We start from the raw sequence: 24,186 nt of genomic DNA on the forward strand, positions 1-24,186 counted from the left end.
TGCAGTGTGAAAAAAATGCACTAGTTGATGCCATTTTAGTTTGATTTTTGTATTAAAACATTTGGCATTATCAATGTTATCCTTCATAAAACTGACATGAGTACCTCTTGTGAAGAAAATCTTCAGCTACTCAATTGATACCATCATTCTAGCTACTACTGCTTTATTTGTTTATTTTTTTCTCAGATCAACTCCTTAATTCTTTACGATTAATTATGCCTCATTACACTGCAGGGCATCAATTCAGATAGAAATACATATCATTCACAATCATATTGAGCCTTGAAAGGGAAGTCTACAAATGGTCCTGAAATTCTGGTTCCCCAGTATATAAAATTTGAGCCGTAGATTATAACAAGGCCAAAGGTACAATATTCGTCCGAAACTGTGATGTGGCAGCCAGATTAAATTTCATCATCATACCATCTCCCTTTGTTAATAAGCAACAAGAATAAAATAAATTCTGTCCAGAAAAAGAAATTAATATATGTATTCTAAAGTGGTCGCGAGCAGAATAAAATATTTTACTATCAAAGAATTCGATTCAAAAATTCCTTCTTCATTAATCAAAACAGTTTTTTTTTTTTCTCATGTCATAATATTTCAATATTCTCCCTTGCTTTGTCTAATCATCATCTATTAAAATGTCAACCAGATTCCGGTAGTTCCCTGTCCGTACCCTCCAACCGTTTCACATACACTAGTATGTGTGTGTGCGTGAGAGAGTCCCTATATAAATTACTCATCGCCAAGCTGCAATTCCCTTTCATACAAGCCAAACTTAGAAACAGGACAGAGCTAGCCTCAAACAAAGAAGAGGAGAAAAGCTAAGAAATCAAGAAACTATTGCAAATCAAGAAAGCGATCAGAGAGAGGAGATGGCAGATGAGTTTCAAGGTGAGGTTTGTGGTGGGAGTTGGTGGAATTCATCAAGAAGCATGTTTGGATCGTCCCCTTGTTCATCTGGGATTCTTCATGACTTGGGAAGCTTTGGATGGTCGACTGACTTTCTAGACTCGAAAGCAAGGTCTAGTGATGATCAGTCTGGTAATTCAGCTAACTCTGATGGTTCTATAGTGATTCAAGATTTGCAAAAACCCAACCAGCCTGAGTCAGCCAGCAACAACAGCAACCTCTCTATAGATTCAACCCTCCAAATTTTGGGTATTGGCCTTTCATCTCCATCAACAACTGATTGGGATCGAACTTTGATGTAAGCTAGCTAGCTCAAACTCCTTAAACTCCTCTTTTTTTTTTTTTTGTGGGTATTATGTCCCATTATTAATTATCTTTTCTTTAAAATCTCAGTTGTGATTTTTTTTAGACATTTATCCCACTAGGTTAGACATCATGGTCCATGCATTTGTTGCCAAATGCAAAGTAGCGTATAGTTAAAGATATTCACTTTTGTAATGATATGGGAAAAAGGAAGTCAAGTTGATCGATAAAGTTATGGTTCTTTCTGCTTGTCATTTTGTAGGCATGGGAGTAGTAATGGAAGGTCTGATCAAAGCAATTACCAACCCATGCTGCAAGAAGACCACAATTCGAGCATGAATTATCGGCAAGAAAGAGGGCTCGATAGTTGTCCTGCCGATCAGATCCAAAAGGACTGGAGTAGTACTCTCAAGAACAACTTTTCCACCATAGTTGAAGAAGATTCTTCCATTAACTCCTTTAAATCTTCCGGGAATCAGCCTTTGAATTCCATCACCACCACAAGTCAATGTACGGCGGCGACTTGTGCTGGTGTATCCACCAGCTTTCCAATTAGTTCAGCTTCCTACGGTTATTCTTCAACTTTGCTGCAAACCCTTTTCGACACTGAAGTACCTCAACCACAACAATCTTTATTCGGAACCCGGCCAATGAACTATCCATCTACCACAAGTTACCAGAACGAGTTTTCACCTTCTTTGCCCAAATTTTCTCCCTTGCCAAAGCTACAAAACACTAACAGCTTGCAACTCTCGACCAACCCGAACTTCTGTAATGGATCAGCTGCAGCTTTCAATGATTTGCGGGTCAACTTTTTCCCTTCAGTTCAGTCGCAGTTTCCCTCCTCAACGTTTAACGAGAAACCAAGTCTTCCGAGCATCACTACAAAGGTAAAGGGTTTTTACTTGTAGCCTTATAACCAGGGTTCCATTCTCTGGGACTTCTAGCCTTATAACGAGGGTTCCATTCTCAGTATCCCTTTTTCTTTTTTTTCTTTTTTTTTTTTTTTGGGGGTAGGTTCCATTCTCAGTACCTTTATTTCCCCTAGATCTCTTTCTTCTTCTTTATTGCCTCTCCCTTTCTTTAAAAATGAATTAAAAAATAAAAAAGATTGTGAAACTGGATTGAGAAGTCTGATGATTATAAGCCACTAGGGTTTTACACTTTTACTCAGTACTCAAAGTTGATACATTTCTTGAAAATTTTCAGGTTAGTAATGATGGAATCCGAGGTTTAGGGTCCGTGGCAAAGAAAAGTAGCAGTGAACCGGCATTCAAACGTCCTCGTATTGAAACACCATCGCCATTGCCAACTTTTAAGGTACAATAGCCCTGTTGATTAAGCTTTTGACTAAAGTGATCTTTAAGCTTTTTCTTTAATTACGAGTCAAGATCATTATAACTACAAAGAAAGATGAGACGTTTTCGGCTTTGATATACCAGGTTCGAAAAGAGAAGTTGGGGGACCGAATAACTGCCCTCCAGCAATTGGTTTCACCTTTCGGAAAGGTAAACATCTGGATTTTGTTTTCCTGCTTTTTCTGAAATTACTATTCATATAGGGTTAACTTGGTTTATTAACTATGTTGCTCTTACTTTCAGACAGATACTGCTTCAGTTCTCCATGAAGCTATTGACTACATCAAATTTCTACATGATCAAGTCAATGTAAGTCGTCCTATTATCACTTTTTCTAGAATTTTTCGCCCAAAATAAAGTTCAAAAAGTTAATCTAAATATTCAAAACTATGAGAATAACATTGATATAATTCTTTCCTCATGAATGGTTTTAGGTGCTAAGTACTCCATATTTGAAAAATGGATCACCCATTCAGCGTCAACAGGTATGGCATTACACTGCAGTATAAGATTTTCCATGGTAGTAATGTTTTCTATGACTTCCACAGACTAATGTAAGTGAATTACTAATATGCTCTGCAGGCTTCGGATAAAGTAAAGGATCAAGAAGGGTCAAAAGAAGACTTGAAAAGTAGAGGGCTTTGCCTGGTGCCCATCTCGAGTACCTTTCCAGTTGCTGCTGAGACTACAACTGATTTCTGGACTCCGACATTTGGGGGCACATTTAGGTAGAGGAGGAGGAGGAGGAGAAGAAGAAGATAATAAGCTCAAAACTTTACACGAAGGAAATCATATAGTAGATACTAGCTAATAACAAGTTAATCTCATACGAATCCTGAAAAGTTTGTTGGATGAGTGAAAACTGATCAGATTGCTGTAGTAGTATGCATGTATTGAAGAAAAAGCAAGACAGGAGAAAAGGGAAAAAGAGTAAGTGGCCCTCTCCAAGGAAGGGAAGCCAGCCAATGCTGGGCCATCTACAGGCAAAAATGATGTAGCAGTGCAAATGATTAGGTACCAGGCTGCCAGCCAAGGGAAAATTATATAGAGAGCTGTAAGTTTCAATGTTTTAAATAGCTTAATTTGATGTTGATTAGGAACAGGAACAGGTGCTAAATTTAGCTGAAGGATATAGACGAATTAGTTTCAGAGGACATGCATGTATTGTTTGTGGAGCTGGATTTAGCAGATTAAGGGAATTTTTGTTCCTGTTTCTTTATTTAGATTATTTAAATCAAGGGTTGTTACTTAATTGTCACCTTTTTCATTTGTCCAAATTACCTGATTTAACAAATCAAAGTAGATGAAATAGTGACATATTTTCTTGAATTTTCAGTACTAAAGTTTGTGGATGGGATTAGTTTTGTTTGTTATGGCTTTTGAATTGTTTATCAATTTGGAATGTTAGTGGAAGTCAGAGGGCGTCCCACTGTTCCATCTTTTAGGGTTTCTCATTATTGGTATGAGCCATATAGCTTTCTTTGTTCATGCACGCGTTGCTGCCCATGGTAGCCTTCCAACCTTTTCTATATTTTGGTACTAACAATGCTCCTTTTGCTGTTTTCACCTGCAAAACAATGGCTTATGCTCATTCAAGGACCCCTTCCTATTTTTTACAACAATTTCCTTCACCATGAATTTTGAGTATAGCTAGCTTTACATCCACGAGGTGATTGTCATCAACGAAAATTTAGCTTTACTCTTTCTTTCGTTCATTCTCTTTTTGTCTCCCGTCCAAGTTGGATAACAAATTCCACTCCAAATGGCTCATTAGTTTTTAATCAGTAGTTGTTACTTAATTCGTAGATAAACAGATTTTTTTTTTCTCATATAGAAAATAAAAACGTATGGTAACGTCTTAATTTTTTTCAAACTTTTTTTTTATTAATTCAATTTACCCCCAAAAAGATTATTCATCAAGCCATTGTTCCTTGTGTTCAATTTGTTTTTAGATAATGACTTCTTAATTAACAACATAGATGACTAAAAAAACAATGACCAAAAAGTGACCTGGAAAAGAAAATGTTTGAAAGGTAAAGAAATTAATCTAATTCAACTTTACACACCTAACTTTTTAATCATTTAATATTATGTTCCTCCAACTATGAGTTCAAGTACCTTAAACTAATCGCCATTACTTAGCCCTTTGGCACAATGTCACCTTGACTTTTTAAACTTTTTCTTTTGAGCACAATAAAATTGGAATTATATCATTGTGGCAACACAATTCAGATTTAATTTATACTCTTTGTCTAAATAACATACTATATCGATATGGAGCAAAGAAAAATTAAGAAAAAGTTAATCTTATAGTAATTAAAATGCTTTAATGTGTTCGGTTTAAATAAGATGCTAATCAGAAACTGCAGTGGTTAACTATTCTTCTTATTATTTCATTTAGTCTTTAAACATCTTAAGGTAATCTCGTTGCTAAATGCAACGTTGCCATTATGCTTAACAAACGTAAGTTCGTCTCTAACGCAAGAAATATGTGATCATGACCATGTCAAATTTTGGATTGTGATGTGCAAAGAAGAAGTAGAGGAGACTCTGAACTGTTTATCTGCTTTGTAGAAATAAGCCTGTTCACTAAGGATAACCAAAATCAGAGCGGAGCCAGCCATTCAAGAAAGCAATAAGGACACTCAAACTGGGAAAGATTGAGCAACTCAATGTACATGGGTAAATGGTGCAAGAAGTGTGCGATTTATATAAAGGTTATATATATATAGGTCCATTTCTCATGGGGACCTTATCCATCTTTATATTGGTGCAACGGTGGAAAAGTTTTGAAAAATCTCTTTCGGGACTTCATTTTCCGAAGGTTCTCAAGTCATTACTTTCAAACTAAAAGAATTTCCATCTGAAAAGAACAGTGATGCTATCTTATTTTGTTTTTATTACTTTTTTTAAAAAAAAATTTTACATGCAGTTACAACCGATCACACCAACATTTAGTGGCACCCATTTTAGCTCTAGAAGATTATACAGAAGAACATCCTCTTATGGGATGCATAAGACAAAAATTCAGGATATAGCTATTAATTAGCCAAGCTTGGACGTTCCATTAATGTATTTGGACCGCCACAAACATGATGAGAATTGACAATTCCAGTACCTAATTAATAATGGGACTCGAGATTTTCCTTCTGTAAGACATGTAAAATGGGGTACACCTGGTAAAAAAGAAAAAAAAATTTGTACAAAGATTATTTGAGAAGCTTAAATTGGAAGAATCCCACGGACAAGCGACTGATCATAGAAAAGTACTTTGACAGCATGCCGAAACTTTACTTGACAAGTAATTCTTTGGGCTCGAGGGGTATCCGCTTTATTGTCTTTCCGTGACAAACGATTTTTGGGTCGATCGGATAGTGAGTATTATACCATATATGTCTACAATTCCAGCATCAGGGATCGGTGCCTCTTCCTATAGATCAAGTGTTCATAGCAAAATATTTTTGATCCTACATATATAGGAGATAATTAGTATGAAAGAATACTATAAAGGAAAGGCATCTAGGCATCATTGTGATGTTAATAAAAAAAAAAAAGGGTACATGACTCCCGGACGTAACAATCTTGCTTTAGTGAACAAGACTTCTTTTCTCATTTTGGCCAATCGGGGGCAAATTCTACCGTCCATCTTCAATGAGAAGTCTTACTTATTAAAAGGTCCTTTGCCTTTTTATACAAAACTTTGCACCTGATCTTCCGAGGCCTGCCTTTCATTCGAGTACAGCCATAAAGTGATTCATCTGATATTAAAGTAGATGTTTGCAAACTGTGATGGCCAGAAAGGTTTCTGATCCCCTTCAACAATTTGAATATATATGTCTTCAGTGTTGAGAGATGCCAATATTTGTGATTCATCCGTATCCATTGATCGATAACTCACAATCACGTACGATCCAAAACTGAGTTTTAAGTGTACAAATTTTTGCCACTAAATTGATCAGTAGTTTGTACCATCATAAAACATGTCGTTACGTACGCTAAGATCTTTCTACAGGTGCAAACCTGCCTAACAAACTACAAAGAACATGCATATATCCCATAAGCATAACGATGAAGAAAATTTCATGAAACACCTTTGTATTTGTCTGTCCCCTTATTAATAATAAGGGGATTAAAAGATAGGTAAAGACATACCTTACTGAATGCAATTGACATCGAATATATGTTAATAAATCAAATAGAATTGGTAGCAAACTAATGTTAGGCTAAATTTGAATGGTGATTCTATTTCTTGTGCATATATCAATTACGCATAAATGTCTTTGTCCAGAATTAAAGGAGGAGGTGAAAGATAGAAGAAATGCATAGCTAGACACAATTTGTTTGTATGTTTTTGTAGGATTCCGATCCGAACTTTCATGAACACACAAGCTTTGGGGAGCTTCCAGAGTTGAAGAAGATCAGATTTCTGTCTGTTTCCTCTTTAATTAACAAGTGGTTTGCAACAATTTTCCGAAGGTGGACTGATAGGAAAGTTTGGGAAAAAGTGAAACGAGATAAAATGCTATCTAGCATGGAGGACCTCCTTTAAGAAGATGAGATGGACCACGAGTCTCCTGGAAATATTCTCTGACAGCCTTCAAGCTATACAAGGTAAATGCATGTGGCCATGTCTGTTGAAGCTATTCTCAGAACTGTGTAAAAAGCCACATGCCATCATCTGTAAAAGAGAAAAATCATTGTTTACCACCTATCGGGTGGCAGCAAATCTGTTGGTGCAATATTTTACCACCTATCGGCAGGCAAGTGATCGGCTGTCAAGCATCAGCGCCAACACAATCTAAAGATTGTCCCTCAACTGATTGGCCGATTCGATTGCTTGAACTTCTCATGCGTTATTTATCTAACATGATGAACAATGTCTTTCATCATCTCATTCAAATGCAATTGTTGATCTATAAATGGTTATGCTGCAAATTTTATTGACCCGCTATTTGGTTTCACACACACATCTGTTCTTGGTACAAAATCCACTAATTAATCTATTCGTCGTGACTCTTTGTTTATATTTCACGCCAGCTTGCTGAGTTCACAGCTTGATAACATTTTCAATTTGGTTACAATTCTTATTCAGTTAAATTAAGTAAATTTGAAGAACAGAACTTTGCCATATTATTTTTGTTAATAAAAGGGTTAACGAATCTCCACAAAATTTCTCTAATGAATGTGTAAACAAAAAATTACTAAAAAAAAATCCAAAAATCAAATGCAGAACAACATGTTTATGGGCTCCTCTTAGGCCTTTCTGTTTGGGTCGATGGACAAATCCTGGGCCATCTTGGCGAAATCCATATTAGAAAAGGAGAAGAATCTGAAAAGTTCGGAAAATGAAGTCTCGCCCAATTACATGGGGCGATAGCCACACGCAAATGGATGGGCCAATGATTTCTCCCAAAGCCCAGATCTTTAACAAATCAAACATCTTTGAATTGATTCATCTTTAACCTACCGCAATTTGCCCACAACAGTTATCCAAGAAAACAAAATATTTTTCTCATTGTTTCCGAGCTACTGCAAGCAACGTTCATTGCCTCAGTATCTGTTAAAACTTCGTGGAATTCAGCAAAGTTGCTGCTAGCCTCGTACAGTGGTTTGCATTGTTTGTTGTATTTCAACTTGATCAATTTCAGCAGACAACCATAGCGGTCTACTATTTGTGCCTCTTTTAAATTGTGCAAGAGATGCATAATATGGTAATAACAATCCTTGATCTCCAAGACGGCATCTCAAAATGGTAGACAAATAATGATCTTTCAAACGATTGTCCAAAGGGTGTCTCCTAGGCCCTGGATAACGCACCTTAATCACACTCGATTTATCGTGTGAATGTATATTAATAATTATTCTTGTCTTCGTTTGTATTTATACACCTTTTCTAATTAACTTTATACACTCAAATCTTTGGGATATGGACCCGTGTCATTCACAATCTCCACCGAGGAAACAAAAGGGGCGCTAGCTAAAATTGACAATTGAGAACAATCCAAACCAAGTATACCAATTATATCCAAGAATTTCAAAGTTCCTTAATGCAGATTAAAATTATACAAATCAAGAAAACATGAGCTCTAGGAAAAGGGCACATTTATTGTAGTAATCTGTTGATAAAAGGAGAGAGTCATATAGGATAACTGAAATCAATCGGATCCCTTCAATTTCTTGGCAATGCCTGCGATGTATTTGCCCTGGTGGAAAGCAATTTGCAGCTCAAGCTCAGTAGGCTGTCTGGAGCCATCACCAGCAAAGGTTCCAGCGCCATAGGGACTGCCACCTTTGACCTTCTCCATCTCAAACATTCCAGCTCCAGCAGTGTAGCCAATAGGAACAAAAATCATCCCATGATGCACAAGTTGGGTAATGGCTGTCAATCTGCAAATATTGTCTCAAGAATCAGTTGAATCATCTCTCATTCGCGTCCAATGTCTGAAAAAAGATGCTCTAGAAGTCGAATTATTAATCCAGTTGGTACTTACGGGGTGGTCTCTTGGCCGCCTCCTTGGGATCCCGTCGAGAAGAACATACCAGCAGGCTTGCCTGCCAGCTTCTGGGCTCCCCACAAGCTGCCTGTTGCATCCATAAATGCCTTAAATTGGGCAGCCATCATCCCGAATCTGGTGGGGAAGCCAAATATGAAAGCATCAGCCTCAGGGAGTTCATGTGGAGTAATTATAGGGACATCGCTCTTTTGGGGAGCACCCATCTTTCCAAGAATTTCCGCAGAAAGAGTTTCTGGCACCTGTTACACATTACAATAAAACTCACATCAGCGTGTCTGCCTAACGCTTTGAACTCTAGTTTGACCCAAATATGCTGAGAAAAACCATTAAAAAAAAAAACAAAAACAGATGTGCAGTCTTGACATAATTTCTAATTTGACTTTGACAAAATTCTCAAAATTAATAGTCAAGTCCAAGAATCTAATGACAGTGTTCAGGTAGGACTATGCACAAACCTCTGAATTTCCCCTAATTGAGAATGTATACTTTGACAATATCAACAGAAGCATTTATTGATATCGTCTGTGTACGAAGGCTACCAAACAACTAACATTTAGTCCATATGTGTAATCTGCAGGAGCAAAATTTGTGCAAAAAGAAGTTGCATTAATTTGGACAATTCCAGTTACGTGTCAAGTACCTGCCACAGTTTTGCCTCCACCCCTTCCACACAATCAGCTCCCTTCTTGATCTCATGGGCAAGTTTCTCAACATGTCCATAGGTTGAGTAGTAACTGCAACAAAGAAGAAAACCTTTTATAGACCGAAATCTAATTCAAAGTGGAAAACTTCAGGCTTTTAGATTTAGAAAACACGAAGCAGCATGAATCAATCCAATTTTTTTATTGGTCTTTTGCTATTGCTTTCTACTAATCTAGGAACCCAGAAAACAGTCAGAGTGAAAGTCACCATCAACCAAAATCTGCAGTTGTGGATTTACTGTAGAGATGATAAAATCAGAGAGTCAAATGCACTTGCAACTATAAAGCACATAACGAGATTATAATCCATGGACAACATTTCGTAACCTTTCCCACATATTAACATTCAAATCACAACAGCCAAACATATCAATGGACAAGAATAATTCTAAGATTCAGATGCGGTTCTTTATGTTCAGGGATAGACCAAAGTGCAACAAAACAAAATAATTGCAGCAAATCAAAGTTGTATACAAACATATAGCAATGAGTTTCAAACCAAAAAAAGATGCATGATATGATCAGGCCCACAAAACAAGATAAAGATAATATGAAATACTGAGATGAGAAAACTAGCCCCATCCCGTGATTCTTTTCATTTGAAATGGAAAAGACATCAACATAAAGGGACGACGACTGAAACAACCCTGATACATCCTAAAAGAATGTAACGAGTGAGAAAAGCGTACACAATGTAGACTTTGGTGGCCATTGGATCAAGAAACTTTCAGTGGTTGAAGAGAAGGAAAGGCAGCTCTTTTGTTTTAAAGTATACTGGGAGATGGAAGAAACGTTGGAAGATTGCTTAAACAAAAGGGTGAACCCCTGTATATATAGCGGGGAACGAGTTGACCTTTCAATTCGTCTTTCTTTTTTCTTTTCACTTTTTTAGGTGAGAGATAATTAATTTGTTTGTTACAACAATACAACTGAATCGCCTCAGAGCTGTCTCAGATTAATTTGATCTGTCGTTTTTTGAATTATTATTTGTCTCTGTTAATAATTAATGGAGTCTTCGCTTTATTTCTTTTCCTTTTTTTCTGATAGAAGCAAAATATGGTGGAATCTGTTGCCTTAAAGAAGTTTAAAATTTATGTCCCATCATATTAGTTGTTGGTGAACATTTTCTCTTTTTTTTTTTTTTTTTTGTCGACACAGAGGTGTCCGGGTCAATCCTTACGGGTCCGACTAATCCCCTGCGGCCAAGGGCCGGCGCTCTAACCCGACCCGAACGCGATAAGTGCGCGGAGGAACCTAGCGGAGCGGAGACTTGAACTTGAGATCTTAAGGATCACCGGTGAAAGGCGCTACCGCTGAACCATTCATGCGAGGCCGAACATTTTCTCTTATCAATACTATTGGAAACTTGTGCAGTTAATACAATATCTTCCTTCCTGGACTAAGGGCTCCATTGGTTGTCAGTAAAAACTGTTTTGAATGATCTAATATTTTTTGAATAAAATGTAATTTTATGTAAATTATTTATAAAACTTAACAATAGAAACACAATTATTATATATGAGATCCACATAAACAGTAACAAAATATCGCACCTATGTTGTAAGAATCTTCAAGAAATTTATAAAGAGTTGCAAAACGTTTAAAAAATGTTACACTATCCAACTTCCTTCCTTATTCTTCTTTACATTTCCTTTCATATTAGTTTTTTTTAACTATCTTTTTTTTTAACCTTCCCTACTTCCCCTATTTCCTTTCTATCCCAAACTTACCGGTCAGAATTTGAACCCTAATCTACAAGGTGGGAGTTTAACTCTTTAGCCACTAGCCCTTTACCATCCTATCACAAAGTAACTTGCCCATTAGAATTTGAACCCTAATCTACTAAGTGGGAGTTTAACTCCTTGGCCACTAGCCCTTAACTACTAGTGGTTCCATGTCATATCAGTTGTTGGTAGACATTTTACTAAAACAAATTTTGGCAACTTAAGTAATTGACAAGATATTCTCCTTAAGCTTCTTTATTTTCCTGATATTGCAAGGATATTGGTTGGACCTAAAAAGTTTTTTAGATACGAATCTACCAATTAATGGAAAAAAAATCAACAGTTGCGTATCTCTCGGACGGGACTGCAATGAATTGTAGATCGTAACACTAGCGCTAAATGGGTCAACAAAACTTGCCCAATATGTGCACTAAAGGCTTGCGTAGATGACAAGAATTTTTTTTTTTTTTAGTAAAAAAAATTGGATGAGTTCGATTTTGATTATCATATCAGGGATCAGAATATGCTCTTAAAGCCATAGGTTATTTTAAAGATGTTCTTATAGACAACACGATTTTTTTTTTTTTTTGAAAAAACAATTCGTTCTTATCAATTGAACCAACTTGTATTGGAATGCATAATGACACGTTCATTTTCAATCAGATGGATCCTAGTGGATCCTAAGTATCCTGCCCAAAAAAAAAAAAAAGAGATATAGTAGAGTAATTTCGGGTCTATCCCAAGCACAAATATTCATTGTTACCGTCGGTTCATTGATGGAGCTGCTTGGACCATTTCCGTCATTTTCCATAATAATTAAATAAACCAATGGTTGATGTCACGCTTCTCATCATTACCTCGTAATCTTTGTTTATACTATCTGCAAAATCATCTGGACGGCTCAGTTGTATATCAATGGCTAGCTTGCATTTTAGGAAGAACTCGAAGAAGGTGCAGCTGGGAACAAAGAATAAGAAAAAGTAAAAGTAGCAGTTCTAAGTAACTTTCGTGATGGCTGTTGGTTTTTGTTTCGAGAGCCTATCTTGGATTGGTCCACTACAGTTCCGCCATCAATATTCTAGACTACATCATTGACTTGACCACATTATCTTCATGGCTTCTGCGCTAGAAAAGATGACAGTCCCTGAATTTTTTTTCCTTCTTTTTATTATTTTTTTTATTTTGTTTGTTAGGTCTTTTTTCTTAAAACCACGCTCATGGGGAATGCATGGGGAACAGCAAAAGGCTTTAAAAAATTGCCTAGTGATGAATCTCAGCACGACACAATCTGATTTTATATACTCCCTCCATTTTTTTATAACTAACGTTTAAGGTTTTGCACACCAATTAAGAAAAGTTTTTCATTGTTTAAATCTATACACTACTTTCCTTTTGTACCCTCATTAATTGTCCAATTCACTCATGTTTTCTCTCACTATAGTATTAAATGGTACTGTTTTACTAGGTCAAAAGCAAATAGAGAAGTAATAATTATTAGGAATAGTAATAAAGAGCCTGTATTGGTAAAGAGAGATAAAAGGGTAAAATTGTGAAAAAATAATTAATGCTGCATGGGGATAATACAACGACAGATAAAAGTACTTAAGAGCAAATTTCTTAAACGTCAGATATAAAAAAAGGGAGGGAGTATATATATATATATATATCTTCTCCCTCGCCAAACAACAATTCCATTAACATGTTTAGGTTTCTATCTTCTGTCAGACAGATTTGCATAGTTTTGCATGCATGAACCTGTGATTAATTTGCTCCATCTTAATAATACTTCTTGTCTCGTAGCTCGTAATCAACAACACTAATACTCCAAAGCGTGAGGCAAAAAATTGTTGAGATTCTAGCAATTAGATGAAGTCATGAAGCTGGATAAAGTTGCAAATTACTAACATCTTTTGTGACAAATCCAAATACATGTTCGCTACATAAAGCTTACGGGTCCGGAAATTTAAATGAAAGTAAAAGGAAAACGCCTTATATTCCTTGAATTGGCAACAATAATACTCCCTCCCTTTTTTTATAACTGACACGTTTAAAGTTTTGCACACCAATTAAGAAAAGTTTTTCATTGTTTAAATCTATACACTACTTTCCTTTTGTACCCTCATTAATTGTCCAATTCACTCATATTTTCTCTCACTAGAGTATTAAATGGTGCTGTTTTACTAGGCCAAAAGCAAAGAGAGAAGTAATAATTACTAGGAGTAGTAATTAAGAGCCCTGTATTGGTAAAGAGAGATAAAAGGGTAAAATTGTGAAAAAATAATTAATGCTGCATGGGGATAATACAACGACAGATAAAAGTACTTAAGAGCAAATTTCTTAAACGTCAGTTATAAAAAAAAGGAGGGAGTAATTGAAACAATACTACTAATGTGCAGAATTAGATTATTCACCATGCAAGCATCATATTCCATGAACAACTGATCCCAAAAGTTGCAAATTATATAAAGTCGCATATAAAATGGTTACTAATTAATGCAACGAGCTTAGGAAATAATAATAGCTTTTAAGCAAGATCTCGAGTTTAATCCTGTAAAAAGGAGACACAAATACCGAGCGAAATTGCCCTCCTTATGAGGTCTAACGAACAACGGAGAATTCTACACCCCAAAAAAAAAAAAAGAAGAGTACATGAATGGCTGCGGAGTTGGAATCCAGCTCTTGTTAATTTCCTCGAATCTAAATCGTAATATAATCGTCACGCCCTCGTCATTATTAAAATAAAGGCCCTCCTCTTTTTTTTTTTTTTTTTGAGGTCATTATTAACAAAAGCTTACACCATCGATTTCTTCCCAACGCCGTCAATCCATAGAAGTTCTGAGATGATAGAAGTAAGTGAGCTGGCAGACGAACTGTGGAATGGTGGAAATAATTGACCAGGCAATAGGCGGCCGGATGGCGAATCTTTTCATTTGCTAAACACTATCTATCTGCTTTGCTTTTATTTTCGACGCCTAATAATAATAGCTTTGTTTGGATTGGCTTTTATTTCTCAAAATTTATTTGCTTACATCATCATTACAATTTTCAATACACTTTTTTACCTTCCCAATTACCTTTTTATCTCACATACATCACATCACAAAAAGTGCTACAGTAAAAATATCTCTAATAATTCACAATCCAAACAATAGAGGGATAATTCTATAAACCTCCCCTAAGGTTTCTGATCTAATAATTGCAACTATTCTTTTGAAATTGAAAAATTACACTTACCTCCATTGGTATTATGAAAAGACTACAATAACTTTGACAACTCTACAAATTCTAAATAAAATTGGGTATAAAGGCAAAAAAAAAAAAAAAACCTCATCTTGTAAATATTTCTTTATCCAATAGCTCTAACCTTATCTCACCCGATACATTAAATATTCAATTCTTAGGTGATTTTGAATAAACTCCTTGCTTAGTTTTATAAATAGCCGACTAGTAGGGATGCATTTGTTGAAAACGGTTTTTTCACAACTTACACTGCAAAAGCAAAAAAGGAAGTCCAAATGTTAAAAAAATGATACCTTGAAACATGGCCTAAATTTTTCTACAAAAAACTACCTTAAAATTTTGTACTTAATAAGTAATGCTGGTGTTTGATTTCTTTTGTCATTTCATTTATTTTGTAAATCAAATAGGGGGCAATATAGGATATTTATTAAAACTTTTTGTGCTTACGTCACCATTTTTTACCAAAACATACTTTCTAAAAGAGGTTTCTATAATTTTTTAAATTACAAGGGAAGTGGTTGCAATCGTTAGAAAATCGTTATAAACCTTAGAGAAGGTTTTTGAAATTATTCCATATATAAATAATCACAAAAAATAACAGTATAATTTAAGTCTATGATTAGTGTCCCCTCGGTCCGTACTCTACAAACTAGGAACTTTCATAATTATAATCTTCTTGGGATTCAAAATTAAACTCCTCGTATCCGAAGAATATGTTTACGAGGCTACCAAAGTCGTTGGAACGCTAGGAGGTGCTTTGCTTGACTTTGCACTGGTTCAAATCCAGTGCATCAAGAACTATAAACCTCTGGGGATGCTTTACTTGACTTTGCATTGGCTCAAATATATCCAGTGCATCAAGAACTATATACCTTTCTTTATTTTTCTTTTTTACTGGTTTTCTATATTTTATCAGCCGAAAAAGTTTAGTTAGAATAAAGTTGCCGGCTTTATGGAATCTTTCATGTATAAAATATTAGTTCACGAAACAAGAAACATTTGCTTGATCTTGAAGCTGCCGTCTGTGAAATGGTCTGGTCAGCATAATCAAATCTGATCGGCATATTATGTGAGAGAAGTGTTCAAATAAATTTTCCAATCAGACTTCAATGTATCTAATCAGCAGATGTAATGCCAAGCCAAGTTATAAAGTCAGTGATTAGACAAGCAATACGACATAATTACGAATGGCAAGCAACTGGCTTGCCAGAGCTACTAATTCACATTTATCATTATCATTATCATTATTATTATTATTATTGTGGTTGTTGTTGCTATTGGTTTCTTGGTGCGGAAATTGCAGGTCCCTCAGTGACCAGACAAAAGAAATTTGATGGAATCGTGGAATTACAGATGAATAATTTATGGACCTTATAATTAAAAGCATAATATATATATATTCAAAGTCGGTCATTTTTAGTGTCACTGTGGCTGAGGTGCAATATGTGGGTATGGTGTATGTATGAAGGAAAAGGAGGACAAGTTTTTCATTGACGAATTTCCGGTTTCCTACTATAAGAGAAGAAGTGAGAAAAGGTTTTTTTATATCCATATTTTCTTTTATTATTACGCTATCTGCATTACATTATAAATGTGGAAGTTGGTTGATGTAGTTATCCCACTTAAGTCATTCATTGATAATATGATCCATAACAATGTTCTAACACTTGGAAAAAGTATAAACATGAAGTTCCAAGTGCCTTAGGGTTGGTTAGGTGCACAATTATTCAATTGCAGATGAAATCACAGAAGTTAATTAAAATTTCGAGTGGTTTGACCAACTAACTACAATGCATGCCCCGATCCATCACCTCAAAGCAATTTGTCATATTGTGTCATATGGACATGTAGTGACGTCAATTAATTAAATCATTCATGCAAGGACACACATAATTTTAATCCATTTGTAGAGCCTAGTTTTGTTGATTCCAAAAAAATGGTGTGCAATTACTGGAACTTAAGCCTGCATGAGGGTTTTGAGCTTTGTTCTCTGATTAAGTTGGTAGAAAGGTTTATTGAGGTAAAAAGAAATATTTTTTTTTTTTTTTCCATAGATACTGGTTTTACACAAGAAAAGGGCTCATATAAACTCTATCTGTAGGACGTACAATTTATGCGAGATAGCTGTATGTAAACTATAGCCCGTAACAGGATGACCCATCAACACAAGCAAGTGTCTTGTATTAAATCATTTCAGAGTTACTTTTAATTTGAATCCGATAGCTTTTTCTCTCTAATTTGTGGTTCAACGTCGCGGTCGTGCAGTAGTCACATGATTGTTCCATATCTACCGCGACATATCAAATGTATATTATAGTAGATAAGAGTTATCAAATATTCAAAAAAAATTTGCGTTGCAATTTTTTGTCTCACAAAAAAAATTTTTTGGTTTCATTTCCAATTTAAAATAGCGTGAGTCAGGCGAGTTTCAATCGATATGCAATTAGTCTGAGTTGACTCGATTAGTATTGATTGAGTTAAATCGAGTCATATCGAACACAAATCCACTAGTGACTAGAAATCGGGATCAGAGTTGATACAACTCGAGTTAAGTCAAGTCGTATCAAGTATCAACTCTGTAGGTACATAATAATACGACTGGAAAATCAGCTACAACAACTCAGCCAGCATACGCCACAAAGAAAATCAGGATCCGAGTCTGAGCCTAAACACTCGACAATCGATGACGACTTTAATTTTCAGGCATAAGCACTTGGTTTAACATGTAGCCTAAGGACATAATGGCCCCCGAGTGGAAGGAAGCACGCCAGCAAGACACGTTAAGTAGGAGAAATGGCTTTTGCTTCAAAAATGCCCTTAAAAACGTGGCCCTTCCCATCATAATTTCTGAAGCATTAGGGTTAGAAGGTATTAGATTTACAAAGCATATGGAGTGTATCCTTTTTCGCTTTTATGGTAGAGTTTCACCCTCCCATCATAATTATTGCCTTGTAGTTGCCTTTTGGGAGCATAGCGCTATGAATATGTGGTGGGCTTTCTGCTCGTGTTGAGCCACTGCTGAATCCTCCAATAATTGCAAAGGAAATGTAGCTCTCCCTTCGAATGCTAACGGCAAAATATTCCATTTTCCAACTATCTAGAGGACCCTGGTTGCATGCCTTCTTACTTCTGTCCCCCCCCCCCCCCCCCCCCTCCCCTTTTTTTTTGACTAATTTCTTCCCTCCCTTTTCTTCTACTCCTTTTGCTTTATCTTTCCTTTCTTTTTTTTTTTTTTTTCTTTTCTATGGGCGTTCGTTTTGTTCTTTTCCTATTTTGTCTTATGGAGCTCACAATTACGGGGAAGCACGAGACTACACAAGACAAGATTCGGGCTTCATGAGGTAGGTAAGGTCCATTTTGTCCTAAACATGTAGAAATAGGCCATTACATACATATTCATCAATCCCCATTCGAGCTTTGCAAAAACGGTAGCCCAATGATTTTGAGAAACGAAGAATACGTTACGGATGATTTCTTGTGCTCTTGGGCTGGTAGTATTTGTCGTTGTCACAAGAAAAGTTTATTTTTGGATTGTATTTTTCATAATTTTTTATGAAAAATATACTATAATAATTTGATATATGTGAGAAAAAAAGATAATAGAAAAATGTAATTACGAAAAACGACGTAATTTTTCGACGAAAAACAACAATTCAAACAAGGCCTTATTTTGGGATAAAATTTTCGTTAGGGGAAAAATTGATTAAATTTTACTTTTAAGTTTTATTTATTCCAACAGATGAGTCTTGATCCAATCGTGTATCGGTAAGATTTTCCATTACAGCCTCCCTGTGCTGTTCAAATGCAGGGACTCAAAGTCCGATTTTTTTTTTTTAAGGTTTTTCAAATCCCAGGACAAAATAACACATAATGTAAACTAGATTTGCATGCCTGGTTGTTTGCGAAAAGTGACCAAATTCTAGTAACTTTTTTTTTTTTCTGTGATTTTTATTGCCGGACAACACCTCCATTACATGTGTTGGCCGGCAGTCACAACTCGTACTTCAAAATATAGTACACAAAAAGATATTAAATCCAAGTCAACCCTGCGTTACCATAGCAAGCGTGCATTTCTACAGATCTACTGACAACAGATCTATATAAAAATAAAAATTGGCTGATGATGTCTTGATTCAGACAATCAAATCCCTGCAAACAGACTTTCTTAACCAGGATATAAGAGATTTATGATCCACTTTCGTTGCTGACCTCCAACAAACATTTTGTATATGTGTAGGTACATGTTGTTTTAGAGGACAAGTATCCTCTTCATTTCATTTAGGGGACATAGGAAGGAAGGATCCTCCCCTTAAAACCTTCCATTCACCCCTTAGATGATGATGACACCCCATCAGTCACCTGTCTACCCTTGTTGCAAATAATTCATAATGAGCAGCACTTTTGCCAAACCATCGTTCCACTTAAGCTTTTACATGGCTCTGTCACTTAACAATGGTCTAATGAAATAATTTATCAGCACCTTGATTTGATGTCTACTCCACAACATCACATCTAGAAAACCATATACAGTTCGAAGTGGATAACATCTAGCCTTCTATTGTTGTATAGAAAATGGCGAGATGTCATATTGTCATGTCACTCACTAGAATAGGTAAACAGAGAATCCTCCATTTACCCCCTAAACGGAGGGGAACTCTGTCCTCTTTTAGTTAAAGAGAATAAACCAGCAGTGCCACTCGCTGAAAAGGTGTATAGAAAATCCTACATTTACCCCCACAGACGAAAAGGATGTATATCATCTTCAAGTAAAGAAAATCAGGGAAAGAATCAACCATGATCTCACCTATTAAGCTTATACAATGAAACAGCAGATACAGAATCTGATCACCTAGATCACAAATCCATGCTTCCTTTTCCAATATGCTATCATCACACAGATCAAAGTTTACTAGTAAACCAACGTCACATCATCAATCGGAAAACCAGCAACATGAAAGCAATTGTCACTGGTACAAGAAACGGCTAATGAAAATTGTTTGAACAGAGCGTCATCACCTCTATCAAGGCAAAAATGAAATTGCAGATGCCAAAAAGCCGAGGGGAGAAGATACCAGATCAGGTTAGGACTACAAAAATAAGCAAGGATGATACGACAAAGTAGCATACCAAAGAGAAGTTCCCGCCAAAAAAAAAGAAAAAGAAACGTAATACAATGAAAGAAAGCAGTACAAGACAACATAAGGAGCATTTTTACACAACTTCAATTCAGTTCTCTTGGAAGCTGACCACTGTAGATGAGTACAATAAGTGAAAATCGAAATGTGACCTGTAATTCTCCACTAAAATACAGGACGAGGTCTCCTAACCTCTATTAACAATAGAATATTGAAAGAGTAAGCAATAATTTTTTAAGAGCTCTAGTGGACATTTTCAAATTAATTGGTCATATCAAGGATTCCCCCGTGAACAAAATATCTTATACCGATTAGATTAATCCCTGAACTCTTAAAGGCTCGATAGAAAACAAATACAGCTACACCGTCTACAAGGCAAAACTCTGAGCTTTAAGGTGGGATTGTCTTGATGCCAAGATATTGCCTGACCTAACTAGTGACCGTAAACTTCCTAGAAAGTAGTCGATATCCATCCTATTATATTGTCCAAATCTAGTTGATTCCTTTATTTAGGACCCAATCAGAGCTAATGCTAGTAAACATGACCAAACATTCAAAACCAGCAGAATAGGTTAGTAAATGCTCTGTACCAACAGGCATTGGCAATACATTCGACTAGAGATAGACCCCTCGTGCTTATTCTTGGAAGCTTCATTCTTGTTTTACCAATCCAATGAAGAAGTAATAAAGCTGCCTACCATTATTCGTCACATTGCTTTCCACATTTTTTTCCCCTAACTAAGCAACATTTAATGAATGACACGTAATTTCAGCAATAAAATGGCAGTGACAACCCCAACACTGAAAAAATAGGGAGCAAGAACTGAGAAGCAAACGAGGGATTTACAAACCCAAATATAATCCCCTTGTCAAACAACACCAATAATCACAAGTCATCAATTTTTAGCAACTTTTCTAAGTTGCTTAGAAAAAAGAGGCTACCATCGTAATTTCAATCCAGTTCAAATTTTCATATAACGACGAGAGAGCCCTAGGATTGCACTAAACCAATTCAATCAGTATCTATATACATTCAACAATAAAGTCAAATTCAGGCACTGAAATAGTCTTAAACTCCGTTACAAAATGATGGGACCATGAGTGGCACAAATGTCTCCACTCTACTAACTTGTCAAGGCATGCACATACTGGTACCAACACAAGTTGAAGGAAGAATAATTTTCGACTAACAGCCAAAGAGAAAGGAACCATCCATGAATTTCCAATATCAGAGCTAAAAGAAAATACAAGGAAAATTGGATACCATCCTTTTTATTGGAAAAATATACAACAAAAGAACAAGATTTTCAAGGAAAAACCTAAATCTTTTGTACAAATAAGGAAAAAGAAACAAACAGTAGTATCGACCAAAAATAGTAAACCTAGACAAATTAGCCAGCCCGACCCGACCGTCCACCCACCCAAAACAACCCAACCACCTCCCCCTCCCCAAAAGGAAGAAAGAAAAAAGAAGTGTGACTAACCTCTAATAGAAACTTGAATTTTCCCAAATTCATCATAGTTACCCACCATATCATAATCACCAAAAAACTTCACGTTTCACCTCCAACCCCTAAAAAGTAAATTGGACTTTCCAATTCAGCTAAGATTTCTTCTATTCTTCCCTTGCAGTACTTGGATCAAATTTTTTGCATTTCTTCTCACCTTCTCATTATCATCTTCCAACAACCCCAAACAAATCTCAAAAATGCCTTCTCTTAAAACTTCCAAACACATTCTTTCACTACAACTACACAACAAATTTATAGTCAAAAGCCCATATTGTACCCCTCTTGAACTCCCATTTTTCAATACAAAAATCAAAATTTCCAAAAACCCATCATAGTCTAGCATTTCTTTTCTGCCCTCTGCACATTTTGCCAGCAAGCCCAAAACTTCCACGGCCCGCTCTAGTCCCGAACTCGCATTTTGGATTAGTATCGGAACGGCCCGATTCTCCACGGCCCGAACCCGATTATCAGCGAAGGAGCAGAGGGTGAACAGAGCTGTGGCGGCCTCTTTTCTCTCCCTTCCATTCCCGGCCCGGAGAAGCCCGACTAGGCCCGAAATGGCTTTCGGGTACGCCCCGATTGTGGCCTTGTTGACTTCCACCACCGCGAGGCTGGTCAACACCGTAGCTGCCACAGCACGGGAGTCACCGTAGCCAGAGCGAACAGCGGCGACTAATTTTCCGACAACCCCTTCGGCGACGAGCCCGACTTTGTTATCGTCATCCAAGCTCAAGTTAAGCAGCAAATGGAGGGCTTTTGCTTGGAGCGAGGTGTCGTCGGCGTTGACGCAGTTCAAAACAGCTGACACAGCTCCGGACTCAGTCAGTCGGCGGCGAATTGAGGAATCCCGTTTACAGAGGCGACCCAGCTGGTCGAGCGAGTCGAGCTTGCAGACCAGATGAGAAGAAACGGAGACGATGGTTTGGATTAAGGAATTCGGGTCCGGGTTGGCATGGGGTTGGGGGAGAGGGACGAGGGTATAACTGGAAATTAAGCTCCGAAGGGCGTGGTTGGGGATGAGGGAAGGTGGCTCGGAGAGGGGTAGTTTAGTAATCGGACATGTACGATGGCCGGCGTCAAGCCACCGTTGGATTGAGGAGCGATCAAAGGTATGGCCCGATGAGAGAATAACCGGGTCAGACATTATCTCGAGGGAAATGGGGCATTTAAAGTCGTCCGGAAACTGGGTTGCCATTTTTCTTTGCTCTCAAATCTTTTACCACCCCTCCCTCTCTCACCCAATCACTCAGTCTGCATATATCTGCGGTGTTTTCGAGTGTAAATGGTGCGTGTACTGTGTGTACTATGTGACACGGTGTGTGTGGAGGTGAGAGAGAGGGTTTATGAGGTTTAGTTCTAAGCTGGGGAAGTGCGAGTGCGACGCAAGTGAGGATTAATATGAGGTTGAGAAGTTTGAGTTTGGGACACTGTCATATGTTGCAAGATGACAATCTTGCCCCTCATGAGAATGACATTTGAAAAAAAAAAGTTTTTCTTTTTTGGTCGACACGCTCGTTGAGTGTGTTTGGATAGGAGATTATATATTTTACCATTTGTGATGTGAGAGCAAGCAAGTGGTTTTATAAAAAGAGAATTCTACTTGAATGAAAATACAACTTATAGGGCAGTCACCAAAAAAAAAAAAAAAAAAATGGTTAGCTTTCTAATTTTAAGAGTACTTGTGTTTGTGTCTATCATTCAGATATATCTAGCTTTTTAAAGTTGTTGTTTAGTATAGATGAATTATTTGATAAAAGATTTTAGTAGCATGCTAGATATTCTATTAGTTATGAGTTCTTATATTTGTATCTATCATTTAAATATATCAAGTTTTTAAAGTTGTTTAGTATAGATGAACTCTTTGATAAAAGATTTTAGTAGGACGGTAGATATTCTAATAGTTATAGACATATATAAAACTTCTTTAACTATTATTTGTATTGCTTGACATTTTAAATACTCATGAAATTGTCTAAAAAGCGGGATTTAAAATATAAACACAACAAACAACGATGAGATATAGGATAATAATAGAGTTTAGAAAATTAGTGATCTAAGAATAATGTGTAACTTTAAAATTCAAAAAAAAAATAATAATGTTTAAATTAATTCAAAAATGTGATTTTAAAAAAAATTATTTTCCCTTGTAGGGTCACGAATAACTACCTACATAAATTAGGCCAATAGATGCTAAACCACAATTAATTCAACATCCTACCTGCCTAGCTTAAATTAAGGGTAGAAGAGTTTTTTTTATGTTTTTGTTTAAGTAGGACTTCAAACCTCTCAAGGGGATAGGGAGAGAGAGTGTGTGTCGGAGTTGAATCAAAAAATCTCATTTTTCATTTGATTGATGTCTTTACTATTTAATTGAGTGCTAAGATAGAGCTTGAATTGCCAAGTTTTAGAGTTCCTGTGCGTTATATCAACGTAATATATGTAAGATAAAACAGTAATTAAAAAATACGTCGAAAGAATTTTTCAAAAAAAAAAAACTGAGAGTCCAAATAAGGATAAAACTTTCATTCTAAAGACATTTAGATTTGAAATATATGGACCAAACCTTTTACGCATGCCAGTCAAATGAAGTATTCTCATATTTGATTGGGATTATTTAAATTAAACCCTCCTAGTGCACATATAAAATAAACCAATGCCTGCCAAACAATGGCATGGAATTCAAAGGTGAGAATGGAAGTTGCTTAACTAACTAGCCAAGATAGGTGGTTGTTATACTTGTTAAGTTTGAAGAACAGATAACTAAAAAAGTAAACAACCATCATA

General features: G+C 36.3%; 3 protein-coding genes across 3 annotated transcripts; 1 reads left to right on the forward strand and 2 right to left on the reverse strand.

The window, feature by feature from the left end:
- The first annotated feature begins 626 nt into the window (after positions 1-626).
- On the forward strand, positions 627-3,828 carry LOC113725877 (transcription factor bHLH112). Its single transcript, XM_027249280.2, has 7 exons — positions 627-1,213; positions 1,481-2,108; positions 2,428-2,538; positions 2,661-2,726; positions 2,820-2,885; positions 3,011-3,061; positions 3,159-3,828. The coding sequence occupies exons 1-7, from the start codon at positions 879-881 to the stop codon at positions 3,306-3,308; spliced, it is 1,407 nt and encodes a 468-aa protein (XP_027105081.1). The 5' UTR covers positions 627-878; the 3' UTR covers positions 3,309-3,828.
- Positions 3,829-8,566: 4,738 nt separating this feature from the next.
- Positions 8,567-10,615, reverse strand: LOC113725878 (NAD(P)H dehydrogenase (quinone) FQR1-like). The gene is made up of 4 exons (XM_027249281.2): positions 10,482-10,615; positions 9,732-9,825; positions 9,068-9,330; positions 8,567-8,963 (listed from the first exon to the last, which is right to left on the reverse strand). The coding sequence occupies exons 1-4, from the start codon at positions 10,502-10,504 to the stop codon at positions 8,732-8,734; spliced, it is 612 nt and encodes a 203-aa protein (XP_027105082.1). The 5' UTR covers positions 10,505-10,615; the 3' UTR covers positions 8,567-8,731.
- A 10,521-nt stretch (positions 10,616-21,136) lies between these two features.
- LOC113725879 (U-box domain-containing protein 8-like) lies at positions 21,137-22,796 on the reverse strand. Its single transcript, XM_027249282.2, has one exon. It carries the CDS (start codon positions 22,595-22,597, stop codon positions 21,491-21,493), a length of 1,107 nt encoding a protein of 368 aa, XP_027105083.1. The 5' UTR covers positions 22,598-22,796; the 3' UTR covers positions 21,137-21,490.
- Between the last annotated feature and the right edge of the window lie 1,390 nt (positions 22,797-24,186).

Source organism: Coffea arabica, chromosome 2c, assembly GCF_036785885.1.
Source record: "Coffea arabica cultivar ET-39 chromosome 2c, Coffea Arabica ET-39 HiFi, whole genome shotgun sequence".
Taxonomy (NCBI): Eukaryota; Viridiplantae; Streptophyta; class Magnoliopsida; order Gentianales; family Rubiaceae; genus Coffea; species Coffea arabica.